The sequence below is a fragment of the Pseudophryne corroboree genome, chromosome 9 (genome assembly GCF_028390025.1).
Source record: "Pseudophryne corroboree isolate aPseCor3 chromosome 9, aPseCor3.hap2, whole genome shotgun sequence".
In the NCBI taxonomy this organism is placed as follows: Eukaryota; Metazoa; Chordata; class Amphibia; order Anura; family Myobatrachidae; genus Pseudophryne; species Pseudophryne corroboree.
This window is the reverse complement of record NC_086452.1, coordinates 408,172,289-408,191,591: the sequence shown is the minus strand read 5'-3', so window position 1 is coordinate 408,191,591 and position 19,303 is coordinate 408,172,289. Positions and strand designations below refer to the sequence as shown.

Genomic DNA, 19,303 nt, shown 5'->3' with positions numbered 1-19,303 from the left:
TGTCTTTTAACTGAGTTGTTATCGGTTGTGTAGGCACACACTTTGAAGGCCCATTTATCAAGCCTTGAGAGTGATAAATAACATGGTGATAAAGTACCAGCCAATCAGCTCCTAACTGCCATGTTACAGGCTGTTTTTGAAAAATGAGTTAGGAGTTGATTGGTTGGTACTTTATCACCGTGCCATTTATCACTCTCCAAGTGAGGTATTCAATTGTTTGAAAAGTCAGTTGGGTGTCTGTTTTTTCTTATCTAACAGAAAGAAAACAGACACCCTACCGACTTTTCAAACAATTGAATATCCCCCCAAGGCTTGATAAATCTGGGCATTTGTATTTTTGGGGCTAGGCCGTTGCCAGATTACTGTAGAAGCCACCTGTAGGACCACAGTCCGCTAATCTCCATGGCAACAGCAGAGCCATTTTGTTGCTTTTATTAAGATTGCAACAGCCCAAACCAGTTGCTAAATGGTGAAACCTTTTCAATGCTAGACTAATAAGGGCCTATTTATTAGCAATTAGGAAGATTAGAGTACAGCTCCCATTTATTATCATGTTTTCGAAGAACACTTAATATAATCCAGAGTCCAATCAATATTATTCAGTGCTTACGATGACTTATTAAAAGTTTGTGAATACTCCAATAGAACATAAAGAAGGGATCCCGGACACCAAGAACGTTTGTAATTTAGGTACATACTCATCGTGCACTATGGTAGGTCCGTCTCGTGTTAGAGCTTCTTCCTTGATCACGTTAATAAGCTCAAAAGCGCTGCTGATTGGTGCATCTGGGTTCGGCCACTTTGGACATTGAAAGTGACGAACTTCCAAAACATAGTCATCCTGCAAGTATAGGATATTAAATAAATATATATTAGCTCTACTGTATCTGTTTACACGAATAGTCATCGATCCTAGAATTAGTTGGGTCGCTCATCATATGAGTAACGGACATTAATGTTTGTGCTAAGTTTTATGGTTCCGTGACGAAAAACTTTAAAAAAGTAGAAACTATAGAATAAGCCTAAGGGGAGTATTCAATTAGTGTCGGATCCTCTCAGACAGGGAGGATCCGACACATCGGTATTCATTGCGGGCCCTTTCCGCCCATTTCCCCTCTCATTCTGACCATTCATTTTCGCCCTCTCTTATGGGTGAAGATGAATGGTCAAAAACGGACCCGTTTTCGACTGCGGCAGGATCGAAAACACATGGATGAGCAGAGATTCCGCTCATCCAAGTGTTTTTCGACCTGTCGGAATTTTCGACAGGGCGGAAAAACAGCACTTCAATTGAATATGGAAGTGTCAAAAAGTGGAGATTATCGGTGGAAAGTGCCGTCTTTCCGCCCTGACGGACATTCCGACACTTACTGAATGCTCCCCTAGATCTAAATTTATTTCATATACATTTGGGAATGAGAGAATATAAATTTGTGGCGTATTAACCTGTGTTGCTTCAAGAATAAAGTCGTGTATAATGATCTGCTCTTCGTTAGAGAGACACAGTCTGTCTTTGCTGATGAGCGTCACGGTGAAAGCCTCGCAGTTCATCGCTTCTTCCCGGCTCGGCCAGTAGACGAACTCATCCTCAGCCTGAGAAACATAAACACCGAGCTACGTAAATAGATAAATAAATACAGCAGTTAGCGCTGAGGTTAAAAGGACCAAGAAGATATAATGTCATATTTACATTCACAGCTATAATAGAACGGTTTGGAGGAACATTTTCCCCAACACAGTAACAGTCAGCTCCCAGCAATCAGTAGTTTTACCCTTGTCTCCTAGAAAATGGAGCAACTTATTTCTGTGCTACAGCAACTTCCCCTCCTTTAAATTGGCTTCTGGGTATTGCAAACACAATGAATTATTCATGAGGCGCGGAAAACAAGATCACACTCCTTGACCGATGACATTAAAAAATACATTTGACAGATGTTCTATTTCCAAGCAATTTAGTGTTCATTAAATACAGTTAAGAAACAGAAGACAGAGTTAAGCCGTCGCACAGAGGACGGTGCAAGTTGGAAATATCTTCATTAAGAGACGAGCGAGCCGCAGTGCGTGTAAACCTCGTGTGCAGAGATCGTCAGCGACGCCAGACCCAGGGCTCTGCGTGACATCACAGCGAAGCAGTCCTGTTGCATATGACATCATGGCACTGCTTCTATAAAGTGGATGGAACAAGATATCTTCCTACACGTAAATATATACAATAAGTTTAAAATGGCCTTTTGGGGCCATCACCTATCCGCCATGCAGACGGTTATGTTGCAGGATAAGCAAAAATGTATGACAGCTCAGTAAGCAGCCTGGCACCAGTGAGACATGAGGCACAGTGTCACCTCCAACCCCCAACATGTGGTTCCTGGTATCATTAACCACTTCTGAAATCAATCTGTAGCCTTCGCCCCAGTGAGCATGACATACCTCTCACCATTTCCGCCAGTTGGACGAAACGTTGCGTCAGTAGGACATCAGAACGGTTCAATGATCCCCTGGAATCGGGAGTTGGGAGGTAGAGTACGCCAGGCCAGCAAAATGCATTTAGGGGCTCATTTATCAACGAGTGATAAAACTCACTGCGTATGATAAATGGTGCTCCAGACAATCATCTCCCAACTGTCATTTTTCAAACACATGACAGTTAGGAGCTGATAGGCTGCAGCCATTTATCATGCGCAACGAGTTTTATCATTCACAACGGGTTTTATCACTCATCAATAAATTAGCCCCTAAGTGCAGCCCTGTATTATTTTTTTTCTTTATTAATGCTTCTGTGCCTATAGGCCCATCTGCATGTACCGAGACATTATGCTTATTTGCTGTCTGTAAATCTTTTCCTGCAGAAATAAAATAAGCTCTTTTATCAGATATCTTTTATCCATTTACTATTGCTTGCTAAAGTAACTGGATCATTTCTGCAGGATCAGGGCTGGCTCCAGGCCATTAGCACCTTGAGCAAGAAAATTTTGAGGCGCCCCCCACCCCATAGCGCGCTCCAGGAAAAGTGGACGTGGCCTCGCAACGTCATATTATCAAACTATAAATATATTTTCACACCCCCTCTACACACACAATTAGCTGCCTTACACATAACAGCCATAGTAGTGTTCCTTACACGTAATGTCTCCAGTATAGTGCCAGATACACATAATGTCTTAAGTATGGTGCCAGATACACATGATATGCCCCCAGCAGTGCCAGATACACATAATGTCTACAGTAGAGCAGTACCAAATAGACATGACACGCCCCTCCAGCAGTGCCAGATAGACATGACACGCCCCTCCAGCAGTGGCAGATAGACATGATATGCCCCCCAGCAGTGCCAGATAGACATGATATGCCCCCCAGCAGTGCCAGATAGACATGATATGTCCCCCAGCAGTGCCAGATAGACATGATATGCCCTCCCCCCAGCAGTGCCAGATAGACATGATATGCCCCCCCAGCAGTGCCAGATAGACATGATATGCCCCCCAGCAGTGCCAGATAGACATATGACCCCCAGCAGTGCCAGATAGACATGATATGCCCCCCAGCAGTGCCAGATAGACATGATATGCCCCACCCAGCAGTGCCAGATAGACATGATATGCCCCCCAGCAGTGCCAGATAGACATGATATGCCCCACCCAGCAGTGCCAGATAGACATGATATGCCCCCCAGCCATGCCAGGTACACAGGATATGCTCCCCAGCCGTGCCAGGTACACAGGATATGCCCCCCCCAGCAGTGCCAGATACACAGGATATGCCCCCCAGCTTTTCCAGATACATATATGCCCCGAGTGCCAGATACATATATAGCCCCACAGTGCGAGTTGCATATATGCCCCCAGTGCCAGATACATATATGCCCTCAGTGCCAGATACACGTCTCCAATGCAGTGCCAGATATGCCCCCAATGCCATATACACATGTCCCCACACAGTGCCAGATATGTCCCCAATGCAGTGCCAGATATGCCCCAATGCCAGATACACATGTCCCCAATGTAGTGTCAGATATACCCCCAGTGCCAGATACACATGTCCCCACACAGTGCCAGATATGCCCCCAATGCAGTGCCAGATATGCCCCCAATGCCAGATACACATGTCCCCAATGCAGTGCCAGATATGTCCCCAATGCAGTGCCAGATATGTCCCCAATGCAGTGCCAGATATGTCCCCAATGCAGTGCCAGATATGTCCCCAATGCAGTGTCAGATATGCCCCCAATGCCAGATACACATGACCCCACACAGTGCCAGATATGCCCCCAATGCAGTGCCAGATATGCACCCCCCACCAGTGCTCCTCACCGCGCTGCTGCCTGTTCTTGAGGGCGGGAAGGCTGAGGCTGCTTCTGCGGCTCTTTACTTGAGGGCGGGGAGGAGAGCACATGGTCTCCGGCGGCCGCAGCAGTGTCTAGCTGCAATTAGGCGCCGGTCCGTGAGCCAATCAAAGCTCGCGGTCCGGCAGCCAATCAGGAGCCTCAGCTGCCGGACCGCGAGCACTGTTTGGCTCACGGGTCGGCACCGGTTAGCAGGGAGGAGGCTGTGATGCAGTGGCTGCTAGGAGGCGGACGCATTGCTGCTGCTGTTGGGAAGGCTCCAGGCTCCAATATGGCGGCGAGAACTAGCGGCGCCCATTAAGTGTGGCGCCCTGTTCGGCCGCTCTATTGGAACATGTCTGGAGCCGGCCCTGTGCAGGATCGAACTCCCTGATCAATAACCTGGGCATAAGGTTAGGGCCTAGCATGGCTTAACACTTGATTAATCCCTTCTTCTATGCCGGATGATCTGGCAATACTGGGAAACATCACATCACTGCAAACGTGGTGCAACTTCAGATTGTGGAGGTTGTGGGCAAAATAGGCTAAAGTTTAGGTATGCAATCATCTGGGCACTGCTGGATGCGATTTAATCATGTAGCCACTTCTGCTGGTTGGTAAATACTCAGGAGGGCGCCCATATGTGGATATAGTCATCTTGTGTTTTACCTTTCCTCTTATAAAGGCAAACATTTAGAGAAGCAGAACTTTCATGAAAACGGGTTTATTTGGTCTTAAAGGATAAACCATAAACCAACATTAGAGTTCACTTCCCAAGGTGTATTTTCATGCCTGGAGATTATTTAATCAGCGCCAGCATTTTTACCTCCTCCGTGGGACCAGCCGCCCGGAGTCGAACAGAAATTGCTGTTTTGAGTTAATCTGGAACAATCGTCCAAGTGATTTCACATTAATGTCGTCTCCCCATATTCCTATTAAAAGGTCATCTGCTTGTACTTTAAGCAAGACTCCATTGAACACCCATTACACGCACTTAATTGCGGTTCATGACTAGGAGAAGCCGGTAATGTGCACTGTGGGGCACTAAGAACATTTTATATGGGGTTTAATTTCGGTTAAATAGACCTACACATGTTAAGTGCCTCGGCTATAGACTGCATTTTATGCTTCTCAAGCTCACACTTGCTGTTCACTCAAGTACTTGTTTAACACATCTGAAAAGAAATGAATACAAGTTTTAGGAACGCCAGGTGATACTGCGGGCAGGGTTTGTGCTGTGACCGGGAAAACTAAAAGACAAAAACACCTCTATAGAAGCATAACATAAAATAAAAGTCAGTAATCTTCATGTGGTAAAATTTTAGGACTTTTGTACAATTTAACCTATAACTAAAACCACATTTATATACATTAACGATCGTAGGCCATCAAACTAAATAGTATGCCTACAATAACGAATATTGTTAAGCAAAGTTACGGAGAAAGGATACACTATTATATACATGCCAACTTTTTAAAAGCATTTCAAGGACATTGTGAAAACGACACCCATACGTGATGAGGTGATGAAGAGGGCATCTCATAACATTGACTGAAGTCCAACTCTAAATGAGCCCCAGAGAAGTTATACACCCAGGAGCGTGCGGGAGGGCGGAGGACATTTTCTTGTAGCACATATCCTCCTTACTCTTCTCCCCAGTGTTTCCTCCATGGTGGGTGGAGAGTAATGACATCATCACAGTGTTGTGCCCACCAAGGTGAGCTACAGTTACGTTCGCTATCTGGTTTTAAACCAAGGCATTGAGGGAGAACTTACTACACAGAGGAATGGGTAAACTTAGCAGAAATTCCAAATGTGTATAATACTTTTGGTGCAAGCTGTTGTGCATATGAATGCAAAGGGTATCCGGTGTATAGATCTACACTTAGAAGGTCTACAGTCAATAGGTCAACCACTAATGGTAGACATGCATTAAGCTGACAGGGTCCAAATGTCGACATGTAAAAATTAGACTGTTCAAAAGATCGACAGGGTCAAAAGGTTAACATGACAATGATCGACAAGTTTTTTTCAAACTTTTTTTTTTGGACTACGATTGCCTGAAGCGAGGAGACGTGGTCCACTAATGGTCTTGTTTGTGCCAGAAAAGTGACAAAACACTCAGAAACCCCCCAAAATTGTGTCAACCATTTCCATGTCGACCTTTTGACCCTGTCAACCTAATGCATGTATACCATTAGTGGTAGACCTATTGACTACAGACCTTTTCAGTGTAGATCTAACTATCCACACCTATGCAATGATAGAGATTTTTATAAAGGGAGTTTCCTATACCAATCAGAACCACTACTGGAGTATATTCCCACAAATAGCTTTAATTCTAAACATTTCCCAAATTAGGACACAGGAGCTAACAAACCCTTTCAATAAACACCAGAGCAGGAATAGGTTATCTACACAATTACCAGGATCCTCTTCCTCAGCACATACTATTGACATGGGGGAAAACGGTGGGCTTGGCCCATTAGTCCTGGGACTGGTACCAGTGGTAGTGATCTGGCATTACAAATACTGTGATGTAATCCGCTGGCTCAGGTTTATAAATTCATACACAGTTTTCGGGCAGGTGTCCATAACATAAGCCCTACATGATTCACTGTACTATAAACATTCTACCATTGTCTGGAGGGGGCAAAATCTATTTGAACTACTACTATACTATTGCGCCAATAATATTTTCTTTCTCTGTCCTTAAGAAATAATATTTAGGGTTCAATGGTTGCCCTGCCAGTGTTAAATTAGAAAATTATACAGTTTTCAATACTACTTTAAAGGTGGCTACACACTGGCTGATATATCGGGCGTTCTATTGAACGCCCGATATATCGCGGGTCCGTCGGCCAGTGTGTACGGGCGATATGTCTGTGAACTCTGTCGTTCACAGGCATATCGCGTCGGCCCCGCACAGTGTCGGACTGGGGCATGAAGGGCCCACCGGGGGAATGCAGTGTTAGGGGAACATACTTAAGGGTGTGGCCAGCCTACAAAAGGGGTGTGGCCAGCCTCCACAGAGGCTTGAAATACACAATAGTCTACTGCAGTGTAATGCAACATATCTACCATGTATAATACAAGTGCAGAGTCTGGAACCTGATCCCTAGAGGAAGGAGTGGGCACTCAGGCAGTGGGGCATACCGGTGATTTACCTGGTAGCCCTGTGGGCCAGTCCGACCCTGGCCCCGCAGCACAGCCGACGGCCAATATATCTACCGCATCGCTGTGTGTGTACGGGCGACCAGCCGGCCGCCTGTGATTGACAGCTGAACTGGGTGGGCGTGTGTATACACCCGCCCAGTTCATGACGTCAGTCCCCGACGGATCGGGCAGTGTGTATGCACAGCACACTGCCCGATCCGTCCATAGATATATCTGCCGATCAATTGATCTGCAGATATATCTATCAGTGTGTATGTACCCACCTTAACTCTTTAACAAAGAAAAAAATATTTGCCTTTTTTCTAGAGTGAATGGGAAGCGTTCTCCTCAGGTTATAATGTACTATGGCCCTCATTCCGAGTTGTTCGCTCGCAAGGCGATTTTAGCAGTATTGCACACGCTAAGCAGCCGCCTACTGGGAGTGAATCTTAGCTTCTTAAAATTGCGAACGAAAGATTCGCAATATTGCGATTACACATCTCGTAGCAGTTTCAGAGTAGCTTCAGACTTACTCGGCATCTGCGATCAGTTCAGTGCTTATCGTTCCTGGTTTGACGTCACAAACACACCCAGCGTTCGCCCAGACACTCCTCCGTTTCTCCAGCCACTCCCGCGTTTTTTCCGGAAACGGTAGCGTTTTTTCCCACACGCCCATAAAACGGCCTGTTTCCGCCCAGTAACACCCATTTCCTGTCAATCACACTACGATCGCCTGAGCGAAGAAAAAGCCGTGAGTAAAAATCCAAACTTCATAGCAAATTTACTTGGCGCAGTCGCAGTGCGGACATTGCGCATGCGCACTAAGCAGAAAAACGCGATGCGAAGAAATTTTCCGAGCGAACGATTCGGAATGACCTCCAATGCTCTGCATCTCGCACCTGTATGCTCTCAGGCCCCCCTCGCAGGAGACCACGTGGATGAGTCAGAGGTCCACACGTGGGAAATCAGCGTATTATACTAACTAAGCTTCCTCTGCGAGATATGGCGCAGCTACACTTATGTGTGTTAATTACCAGTATAGGGCTTTAATTCTGTAATTAGAATAAAATACCATTTTATTTTAAACAACAAATGGGAGCGCATAGTCTGTTGAGATTCCCCAATATGCACACATTTCTCACAGGGAGTCGGTATCTAATGCGGGCGGACCTGGGCGAAACAGAGGACTATCAAAGGAAATTAGCACTTGGGGATTAATTATGCACCCCAAATTTAATGACAGCATTAATTTCAGCCAAAAATAATTGCTTTGGAACATTTTTTTTTTTTTTACTTTAAAATGGCAAAAAATTACGCACCAAAACAGTTTTTCATTTTTTTTGTTTCATTTGTAATTAAATAAAATTCATAAGCTATTTACATTCTTTTACGTTGTTTTTTTTAAAGCACAAAATCAGCCATTTGATACACTTTAACCACTTAACTGACGATTTTCCCCCCCCTCAAAAACCGATCTGAAATTGTCAGGGTTTTTTTTATGAGTGACAAATATATACAAATTGACCTAGCATTTATCAAACACAATTCCTGCACAGCTAGTAAAATATAGGGGTTACTCAACCCTATGGATATCCAAAACACTAAAATACAACACTACTACAGCGCTCAGGAATTTATTGCACTATATTTATTTAAAACATACAAAATTTTATATATTATCTTTTTTTCAAAAAGTAAGTATAGAACAATAGATTACATCCACCGGTCGGTTACACATCCATATTAGCAAATTAATAACATGAATTTCACAACAATAATGTAAAAGTAGAGAATGTAGCAGAAAGCCGCTGAAGAAGCCGCTGAGACCGGAAGGAGGTGGAGAAACGCGTCAAGGCACCATTCATTTGATCAAGGCACCATTCATTTGATTCACACCATTCGATCGGACACATCCATATTGTCTTCTGCAGTTACCCACATTCGGATCACCTATCAGCGGTCCCCCAGAGAAGTCTGCCAAGTAAGGTTAACAGCACCGGCAGCCGGGGAGGACAGCTGCTCACAGCAAACCAGTGCGGAGGTTGATTATAACCAGCAGTCCCCTAGAAAAGTCTGCATATCTATGGCTATCTGCACCAGCAGCCGGGGAGGACTACTGCTCTACAATCTGGAAAACCTGGAGTGGTGAGACCAATATAAGATATAGTCTGGCCAGACTAACTAACATAGTTTTTCTCAATACACTGGATTCTCCTGTGGACACTAAAAAGCCACACAACATTGCATTATTGTGACCAATCCACTGTTCCTTTTCGGACTTTCACTACATATGGAAAGTTTTCTGGCACTTTTAAAATTGATTTTTAAACTGTGGGTTTTTCTTATCATTGTTTTTTATCTGGAAGTGAATGTAGCATTTAGAATAGCTCACACAAATTATTGGATACTAAATAGATATACTGTTGTTACATATTTGAGTAAGCTACAATAAAACAGAGTGGAGCTCCTTTCTGCTACATTCTCTACTTTTACATTATTGTTGTGAAATTCATGTTATTAATTTGCTAATGTGGATGTGTAACCAGCCAGTGGATGCAATCTATTGTTTTATATATATATTTAAAAAAAAAAGATAATATATAAAATTTCTTATGTTTTAAATATAGTGCAATCAATTCCTGAGCGCTGTAATAGTGTTGTGTTTTAGTTTATCAGTGAATTAGGTGAAGAACATTAATTTAACCCTATCCAAATTGATTTTTAGTAAAAAAAAATATATATATATATATATATTTTTTATTTATTTAAAAAAATAATAATATATATCTCCCCCCCCCAAACATCGACACATCGATCGGGAACATCGTGACCATCGGAAACATTGTGGCTTTCATTTTTAAAGCTGGGACAGCCCCCAGGTATACAAGGGGGGTCTGGGGGTGGCTTGTGGGGTTAATTTACACTCCCCAGCGGCTGCTATTGTCTGCAACCGCTGCAGGGGGGAAATCCTGCCGTGCTGACCGATATAGATATATTACTGCGGTCATTGTAAGATACTGGCTGGTGTCTTTCAGTCATATATTATCTGGCGCTATACAATCCCATTCAATGCGTTTTAGAAACTGAGAAATTGTTGCCCCCATAACTATAGTGGTACCTCACATATGACTGGCAGCAACCAATACTAAACCAGACACACATACAGCGATCCTGTGGAGCGACCCAATAAACAAACAATCAACAAAATCATTGTCAATTTGGCCACAAACATGGGTAAAATAACTGAGCTCCAATCCTGCCTTTAGCACTCTGGATGGGCCACCAATGTCACAGCGGGCATTGCTGGGCTCGTCCGTTCTGTAGGAAGAAACATAAACGACCTTCATCACACACCCCCAATATAACTCTCTCTGCACATGTTACATCCGCCCCACCTGCAGTGAACACCGTTTTGCGAAATTGCTAACTTTTTTGTTTACTAACAACTCTGAATAACCCCCTACATTCATTACTAATTCTACTGAGTGAGACTGTCTTCTTATCGGGCATGGCAGGAGTTTCCAGGCAACATCATCAGGACAACTGCCCATTAGTGCAGTGTGTTTGGCTAGTAGACTTTTATTAAGTTGTTGAAACAATATGGGCGGTGCTGTGCTAAGCTTGTTAACCCTTGGTTTTCCAGGAACAAAAAAAATAAATAAAAAAAAGATGTTAGATTGTATACATGGCTGACACTGTATGCTGTGTCTAATATGAGGTGTTTTGACGAATGGCAAAGCATACAAACTGCATGAAGTTGATGAGGTCTGTATAACTGCAGTATATGTATATGTTGGTGTGTGTGTGTGTGTGTGTACGTATGTGTTGGGGGCAGAGGATCCCCTGCGCCGTTTCCGGCTCCTCACTCCAGTAATGTAATAATGATGGAGCCTATAATAACATTATAAACACCCTGGGCTGCCGGTGTGTGAATGCAGTTGTGTAATGTTTTTTTTTTTTTAAGCTTTCTACTTCTGACAAGTGAATTTAGAGCTTGTCCTAATGATGACAGCCCCTGCCTCATAAATTACTGGCAGCCTATTCATTGCTGCGCTCACCTAATGTCGCTGTAATTTACTGTAGTAAATTCTGCCTACCTGTCCTATTAGTAAATTTGCATTAGGAGCAGACAAAGGAAATCTCATCTGGTACAATTAAACATAAATAAGCGGAAGCTGCCTGCTCTTATAAACTACCTGTCAGTAGCCTTCTGGCAAACCGAAGGCGGCTAATATAGATACACAGGTTAATCTCTACCGGAATACATGGACCTTTATTTACACAGACACTCCAAATAAAGGATGCTTACTAGACAACTGCCAAACAGATATGGGGTTATAGACCCAAACAGATAAAAACACATTTAGTCAGAGTATTTATCCACTTTAATTACCTGAGGCATTGATGAAAAAGTCTGCCTAATGAGGTTAGCAGGATGCAGAGAGCGTAAACAGGAATGTAGTCAAAGCACAAGTTATGCTAATTACAGAAAGGACCCTACCGATACCTTCCAAAGGATTCAGACATATTATGGGGTGAACCAGTGACATCACTTACGCACAAAATGGCTGCCTTTCATCTGTAGAAGATGGTTGGACCTTACAGTAAGTTCAGCCAGGGACTACTGGATATTTTATGTTATTTAGCCCTGGGAGATGTAAATCGCATCCAGAGAGGGAAAAATAACATAAAACATACAAGTGATGAGATTCACCAAGCAATACAATATATACAGTACTACACATATATAATATATACTTCTCACCAAGCTCTGGCTGTCTGGTAACATGACAATGATCTGTGCGTTGTGATCCCAAATCATCCGCCAAAAGTCCTTCGTTGTGTGTGGCATGGGGTGCTGGGTGATGATAAACTCATTGCTACGCAAGTAGCCCTGCAATACAAACACAAGCTACAAGTTAACATAATAGAGAATATATTCCATACATAAATTGGAAATTGTGCTCTTACAGTATATCTGAAAGAAGAATAAAGTATATACTTATTTATATATAATATCTGTTATTGATAAGGCTCCATATTGCCGAACCGGTTAAAATACAACCGACTTATGTAAATCTATCCATACTTTCCAGGTGTTCGCAATGTATTACGCCTGGAGAAGTGATAAAGCAGTGATAAATGCAAGGTGATAATGCACCAGCCAATCAGATCCTAACTGTCAATTTACATATTGGAGCTGATTGGCTGGTGCATTGTCACCTTGCACTTATCACTGCTTTATCACGTCTCCGGGCTTAGTACATCTGCCCCAGGGACCCTCCTGGATCCTGCCCACTTCCCTAATGTAGTCGGCAGGGAACTGAGGACACAATTTGCCGACAGCCACATCTTACTGCCGCCCACTATCTCTAGCACTTGATGTTCTTACCTCCTTTTGTCTATTAGAGGGGAGATGCCATTAGTGGGCAGATAGGAGTATATCAGAAATAAGGTAGGCCTGGAACTGGCAGTAATACGGCTCGCCACATTCTAAGCATGTAAACTACATACACAGCATATTACCAGGGTTAGTGAACGGGTCCTTCCGCATTAGGCAGCAAGCGCAGCACAGAATATATGCACTGACACTGCCGCACTGACACAGTCACCCGAGTAATAAGATTAGCACTACACTCAGGAACATACTGTATTCACCAATGCTAGATGCTTTTTGCTCAATGTAGCTTTAGTAATGATAAAATAACCACGTGCCGCTCACCATGATATAAGATGCATTAATGTAATCTGTTCCTTTTATTCCAGGCAGTGGTGCCAGCCCGACTCTGGCACGTTCAGCTGAAGAAAGGAAGAGAACGCGTTATAATAAAGCATGATCACAGCACTTATCCCGCCACAGGTAAATGACAGACAGGTCCCATACATAAGAGTGTGAAATAAAAAAAAACTCTTGTTACAGCGTAGGCAAACTTTTATTCTTGTACTGCCACAGAACCCCATGGTCTTCTACACTGTATAGTACTGAGAGTTAAGGCTCGTGAACGTCGTGTGCAATATCAGTACTGACAAAAAGCAGATACGTGCGTGTGTGAGTGGCTTTAGTGGTCTATTCATGAAGCAGTGAAAAGAGTGGAGAAGTGAGCCAGTGGAAAAGTTGCCCATGGCAACTTCTCCACTGTCTTCACTGCTTCATGAATAGACCCCTTAGGGAGAGAGAGAGATGCATTAAACTTTCCAAAGAGGAGAGGTAACCTGTAGCAACCAGAGTTTCTAATGGCATGGAAAACACAACGCATGGTACTGTAATAGCAATTAAGATGATCACTTTAATTATAGTCTTGCAAGAGGAAGCCCCCTATCTGTATGGATGCTGTAAGCTGCAGCACACGTCAATAAAGAGGCGTATAAGGACAGAAGACCAGAGGCGGAACTACCGCCAGTGCAACCAGTGCGTTGCACTGGGGCCCGCCTCTGTCCAGGGGCCCAAAGCATGCAATGAGTCAAACTGACTCATTACATGCCGCTGTGTACTGCGGGCAACCGCTGCCCGCAGCACACAGCCGCCTGGACAGGAGAGAAGAACAGCGCAGCGGCACGGGGGGGAGAAGGAGGAAGGAGCCGCAGCAGCGCTGTTTCATTGGTTGAGGCGCTGCTGCTGCTGTCCCTCTGCTTCACTATAGACTGTCTTCCGCCGCTGTGAAGCGCATCCCAGCATTCACAGCGGCGGAGAACAGCCTACAGTGAAGCAGAGGGACAGCAGCAGCAGCGCCTCCACCAATAACACAGCGCTGCTGCGGCTCCCTCCTCCACCTCCCTCCTCCTCCCCCTCCTCTCCTGCCCGGGATCTCTGGAGAAGCTGCACCGAGGAGCCCGAGCCAGCGGAGAGGGTAAGTATAATTCTTTCTTTATGTGCAAAAAGGGGGACTGTCTGCCGTAATGTGTAAAAAAGGGGGAATCTGCCTGACGTAATGTGTAAAAAGGGGGAATCTGCCTGCCGCGATGTGTAACAAGGGGACGCTGTCTGCCGCAATGTGTAACAAGGGGACGCTGTCTGCCGCAATGTGTAACAAGGGGACGCTGTCTGCCGCAATGTGTAACAAGGGCACGCTGTCTGCCGCAATGTGTAACAAGGGCACGCTGTCTGCCGCAATGTGTAACAAGGGCACGCTGTCTGCCGCAATGTGTAACAAGGGCACGCTGTCTGCCGCAATGTGTAACAAGGGCACGCTGTCTGCCGCAATGTGTAACAAGGGCACGCTGTCTGCCGCAATGTGTAACAAGGGCACGCTGTCTGCCGCAATGTGTAACAAGGGCACGCTGTCTGCCGCAATGTGTAACAAGGGCACGCTGTCTGCCGCAATGTGTAACAAGGGCACGCTGTCTGCCGCAATGTGTAACAAGGGCACGCTGTCTGCCGCAATGTGTAACAAGGGCACGCTGTCTGCCGCAATGTGTAACAAGGGCACGCTGTCTGCCGCAATGTGTAACAAGGGCACGCTGTCTGCCGCAATGTGTAACAAGGGCACGCTGTCTGCCGCAATGTGTAACAAGGGCACGCTGTCTGCCGCAATGTGTAACAAGGGCACGCTGTCTGCCGCAATGTGTAACAAGGGCACGCTGTCTGCCGCAATGTGTAACAAGGGCACGCTGTCTGCCGCAATGTGTAACAAGGGCACGCTGTCTGCCGCAATGTGTAACAAGGGCACGCTGTCTGCCGCAATGTGTAACAAGGGCACGCTGTCTGCCGCAATGTGTAACAAGGGCACGCTGTCTGCCGCAATGTGTAACAAGGGCACGCTGTCTGCCGCAATGTGTAACAAGGGCACGCTGTCTGCCGCAATGTGTAACAAGGGCACGCTGTCTGCCGCAATGTGTAACAAGGGCACGCTGTCTGCCGCAATGTGTAACAAGGGCACGCTGTCTGCCGCAATGTGTAACAAGGGCACGCTGTCTGCCGCAATGTGTAACAAGGGCACGCTGTCTGCCGCAATGTGTAACAAGGGCACGCTGTCTGCCGCAATGTGTAACAAGGGCACGCTGTCTGCCGCAATGTGTAACAAGGGCACGCTGTCTGCCGCAATGTGTAACAAGGGCACGCTGTCTGCCGCAATGTGTAACAAGGGCACGCTGTCTGCCGCAATGTGTAACAAGGGCACGCTGTCTGCCGCAATGTGTAACAAGGGCACGCTGTCTGCCGCAATGTGTAACAAGGGCACGCTGTCTGCCGCAATGTGTAACAAGGGCACGCTGTCTGCCGCAATGTGTAACAAGGGCACGCTGTCTGCCGCAATGTGTAACAAGGGCACGCTGTCTGCCGCAATGTGTAACAAGGGCACGCTGTCTGCCGCAATGTGTAACAAGGGCACGCTGTCTGCCGCAATGTGTAACAAGGGCACGCTGTCTGCCGCAATGTGTAACAAGGGCACGCTGTCTGCCGCAATGTGTAACAAGGGCACGCTGTCTGCCGCAATGTGTAACAAGGGCACGCTGTCTGCCGCAATGTGTAACAAGTATCCATGCTTTATAAATACAGCACAGTTATAATGATGATACACTGGATATAAATTCTCTAGAATCAGACAATTAAAACAAATTCTACAGGCACCAAAATATGTATCATTAGAAAAACTCAGGAACCTGCGTCATAGGAGAACTGGGGAGTCACAGAGGGGACAGCGGACGGGGGACGGGTGGGGTGGGGGGGTGGGGTTGAGGGTGGGAGGGGTGACAGAGAAATCCAGGGCCACACACAAGATGTAAATGACTATTATATCATATGGCTACAGCCAGCGCACAGCCAATGAACCACATCCTTACACGGCACAACTGATGAATTCCTGTTCTTCTCCTTGTTACAATCTTTCTGGGCACTGAAGCATTCAATGTATTTTGCATTACACTGTGTAACCAGCTGAAAAATATAAAACAGTGTAATGTGAGTTATGTAATGGAGTGTGCACATTGCATAGATCAGCGGAACAATCTGTGACGCCACATCGCAGTAACAATTTGTCAGGTAATAATTAGGAATAAACCTGCGGGATATAGAATCCTTGACACCTACAATTTATTACACAGGAGGTATCTCTTTCTGGATTACAGGATAAGTTCATTTTAGACAGTCACCCACCCCAGGTATAGCAAACCCGGCTTCCTCACCATTAAAGTACCCAAATCCCGAGCTGCTGACTGAAAGGGGGGGTAGTCTGACATTGTGGCAGATGTATTAAGCCTGGAGAAGTTATTAAGCAGTGATAAAGAAGTGATAAGGGGAAGGTGATAACGCACCGACCAATCAACTGCTTACTGTAATTTTTCAAACCGTAATGATTGGCTGGTGCGTTATCACTTCTTTATCCCTTCTCCAGGCTTAATACATATGCCCCAATATCTCTCGAGTGTGCAAAAGACGCTCTCTACTGAGTGTAATAAGATAGCTCCCCTATCACTGTGCTCTGAGCCGACCGAGCATTCAGCTATTTAGGTAAAGGGGGTGTTCTACTGGGGCCCAGTCATTTGCTACATGAGGTAAGCTTGCCAAAATAGGACTTTCATTACATATTTACCTTATCTTTTTGTCCTGCCGGAAGGGACTATTCCTGTCACTAGTTAATATAACACATCTCAACACGTATATATGGAAAAGTACGACATGAATGTGCCCTCAACTGTAAACCAAGCTGATCCCCTTACAGAAGCAGCACCAGTGGCTACCCATAGTGCACCAGCACCGAGCGCTATTCCCACGCTGCTGCCCAAACCCAGCTATCCTCATCATGTGACCTGCTATTACCTTAGCAGTGACATACACCATTATACCTACAGCTCTTGTGACTTCTGTACAAGAAACAGAAACTACCTGTCACAGTGAAGGAGGAATTATGGATAGGCAAACACGAATGTATTATACTATGAAGGGAAGCAAGTCCAGGCTTGAGAAGTAGCCTGAAAGCGTTCAATATAAAACAGTGGGTTTCCCTCAGTGGGGACCAGAGAACAATTTCTCATCCCACGCCTCGATTTAATATTTCATGAGTGCAACAAATCTGTGTGCAGGCGCTGACAGTCTTTCTAAACACGTCTACTTGGATAATCAAGATAGAGATGGCATCCTGGGGTTACTGTCACCGGGGGTCTGCATCGTGCCTTTAGCCCACAGAATATCAGTCATTCCCCACTGCAACCAGTACATGCTCATCCTGTGTGTCTTTGTGCTGCAGTGATATTATCTTTACCCTGAATTGTTTCTCCAGTCTAGTCTTGCCTCCCGCTGCAGGTGTCAGGATGGTGTTCACATAACTGTGCAGCTGGTTCGTGCTGACTTCCGTCTCCTTTCCCAATATAGCTTCCAGCAGGGCATCGTGGATAAAAATATATTGTTCCTAGGAAAAGACAACATGAGACTGAACACACCTCAACGCATTATAAAAGCTGCAGGTGTGTCCTCGTACAGCAAGCTTCAATAAGACACCTGTGCGAGTAAGTGTGTCAATCGGTGCAACGTCTCTCTTTCGTAAGAATGAGCCTCTTAGTCGCAATACCATAAAACCGCTTCTCGATACTGCACTGATTCATTTGATGTGCGACACATGTGTATCTGTATGCAACGGAGTCTAAAGGCTCTATTTATGAAACCTTGCAACGTAACTGACAATTTTTCCCTTCAAAAGCGTTAACATTGTTTTTATTAATAAAGTTGAAAAGGTATTTTTTTTAAATATTTAAACATTATATTATGCACATCTGCAGAACGGATCTCCTCGTCAAAAACGGGGGGGACAGGGTGGGACGGCGCAGTTGCATGAAATCTGACCATGCCAGTTAAGTGGTTTAAGAGAGATAAAGTGGAAAGAAATGAAATACCAACCAATTAGCTCCTGTCTTTTTTCAAACACAGCCTGTAACATGGCAGTTAGGAGCTGATTAGTTAATAGACCCCTAAATCTGTAAAAGCACAAAAGAACTTGGCGTGAAAAAAACAAAACAAAAAAAAAAACATGGCCGCTGCACCATAGCACTTTGTATATAAATTTCTTCCTCAGTCGCACACAGATGTACAAGTGTTGCATATCAAATTAATCAGTGCAGTCTCGTGAAATGGTTTAATCGCATTGAAATTCAGACACACATTCGAGCGGAAAGGACACAAAAAAAAAAAAAAACGTGGTGCAAGGGATGTTTGGCACAACTGAAGCAATTGTGTATGAGGACATATCTGTAGGTTACACGTAAGTCACAAACACACAGTATAATATATATATATATGTATATATAAAAATATATATACACACATATACATATACACATATATATATATACATACACACACACACACACACACAAATATTCATTAATTTAGGGCAGGGGTGACCAGTAAGTAGCCTGCAACATCTAAAAGCATCCCCCTCCCCCCCCCCCCCCTCACGTTGTTAGTAGTATTGGTTCCGTTAGCATGCAGCTCTAATATTGCTGGCCTTGCTCGTATAAAAACATTGACAGCACCGACTTAGTGCTGTAAAAGTTTTACTAGAACTCCGCATGCACAGACTACAACACTGCCTTACATTTACTAATAAGAAATATTCCTCAAGAGGAGCAGCAGGAATGGTAATATGTGCTAGAGTCTGCACTGCACCCCATGAATTATGTATCAGTGACTCCTCAGCTAGCAGACTGACAGTATCTCAGCCGCAACGTGCCGTGGCTCTGATTCAGCTCCGTGTCAGAGGCGCCATCAGATCTCAGGTTAGATTTCAGCTGGGGAACAGATTCAAGATGCAGGCTCCCACATGGTACATGTGTCCAGGGTGAACCAGATCACCAGGGGTGGCAAGAGCAGTTAACGCAAAGAATTGCCTTCAGTAACA

The 19,303-nt window shown here is 44.9% G+C and overlaps 1 protein-coding gene and 1 long non-coding RNA gene across 5 annotated transcripts in view; one reads left to right on the top strand and one right to left on the bottom strand.

Annotated features, from left to right (window-relative positions):
- PTPRG (protein tyrosine phosphatase receptor type G) overlaps positions 1-19,303 on the bottom strand; it is a 733,410-nt gene that overhangs the window by 11,666 nt on the left and 702,441 nt on the right. For 3 of the 4 annotated variants that reach the window (XM_063940902.1, XM_063940899.1, XM_063940901.1), the window contains 6 exons: positions 17,672-17,818; positions 16,254-16,347; positions 13,198-13,274; positions 12,241-12,369; positions 1,447-1,614; positions 699-841 (listed from right to left, as the gene is read on the bottom strand). In XM_063940902.1, the coding sequence (XP_063796972.1) occupies positions 699-841; positions 1,447-1,614; positions 12,241-12,369; positions 13,198-13,274; positions 16,254-16,347; positions 17,672-17,818 (758 nt within the window). The remainder of the gene's footprint in view (positions 1-698; positions 842-1,446; positions 1,615-12,240; positions 12,370-13,197; positions 13,275-16,253; positions 16,348-17,671; positions 17,819-19,303) is intronic. The other variant, XM_063940900.1, reaches the window with a different exon arrangement.
- The window catches only part of LOC134958353 (uncharacterized), a 73,603-nt gene continuing 67,544 nt past the window's right edge, over positions 13,245-19,303 (top strand). The window contains exon 1 of the long non-coding RNA XR_010186970.1: positions 13,245-13,335. This is a non-coding gene — a long non-coding RNA (uncharacterized LOC134958353). The remainder of the gene's footprint in view (positions 13,336-19,303) is intronic.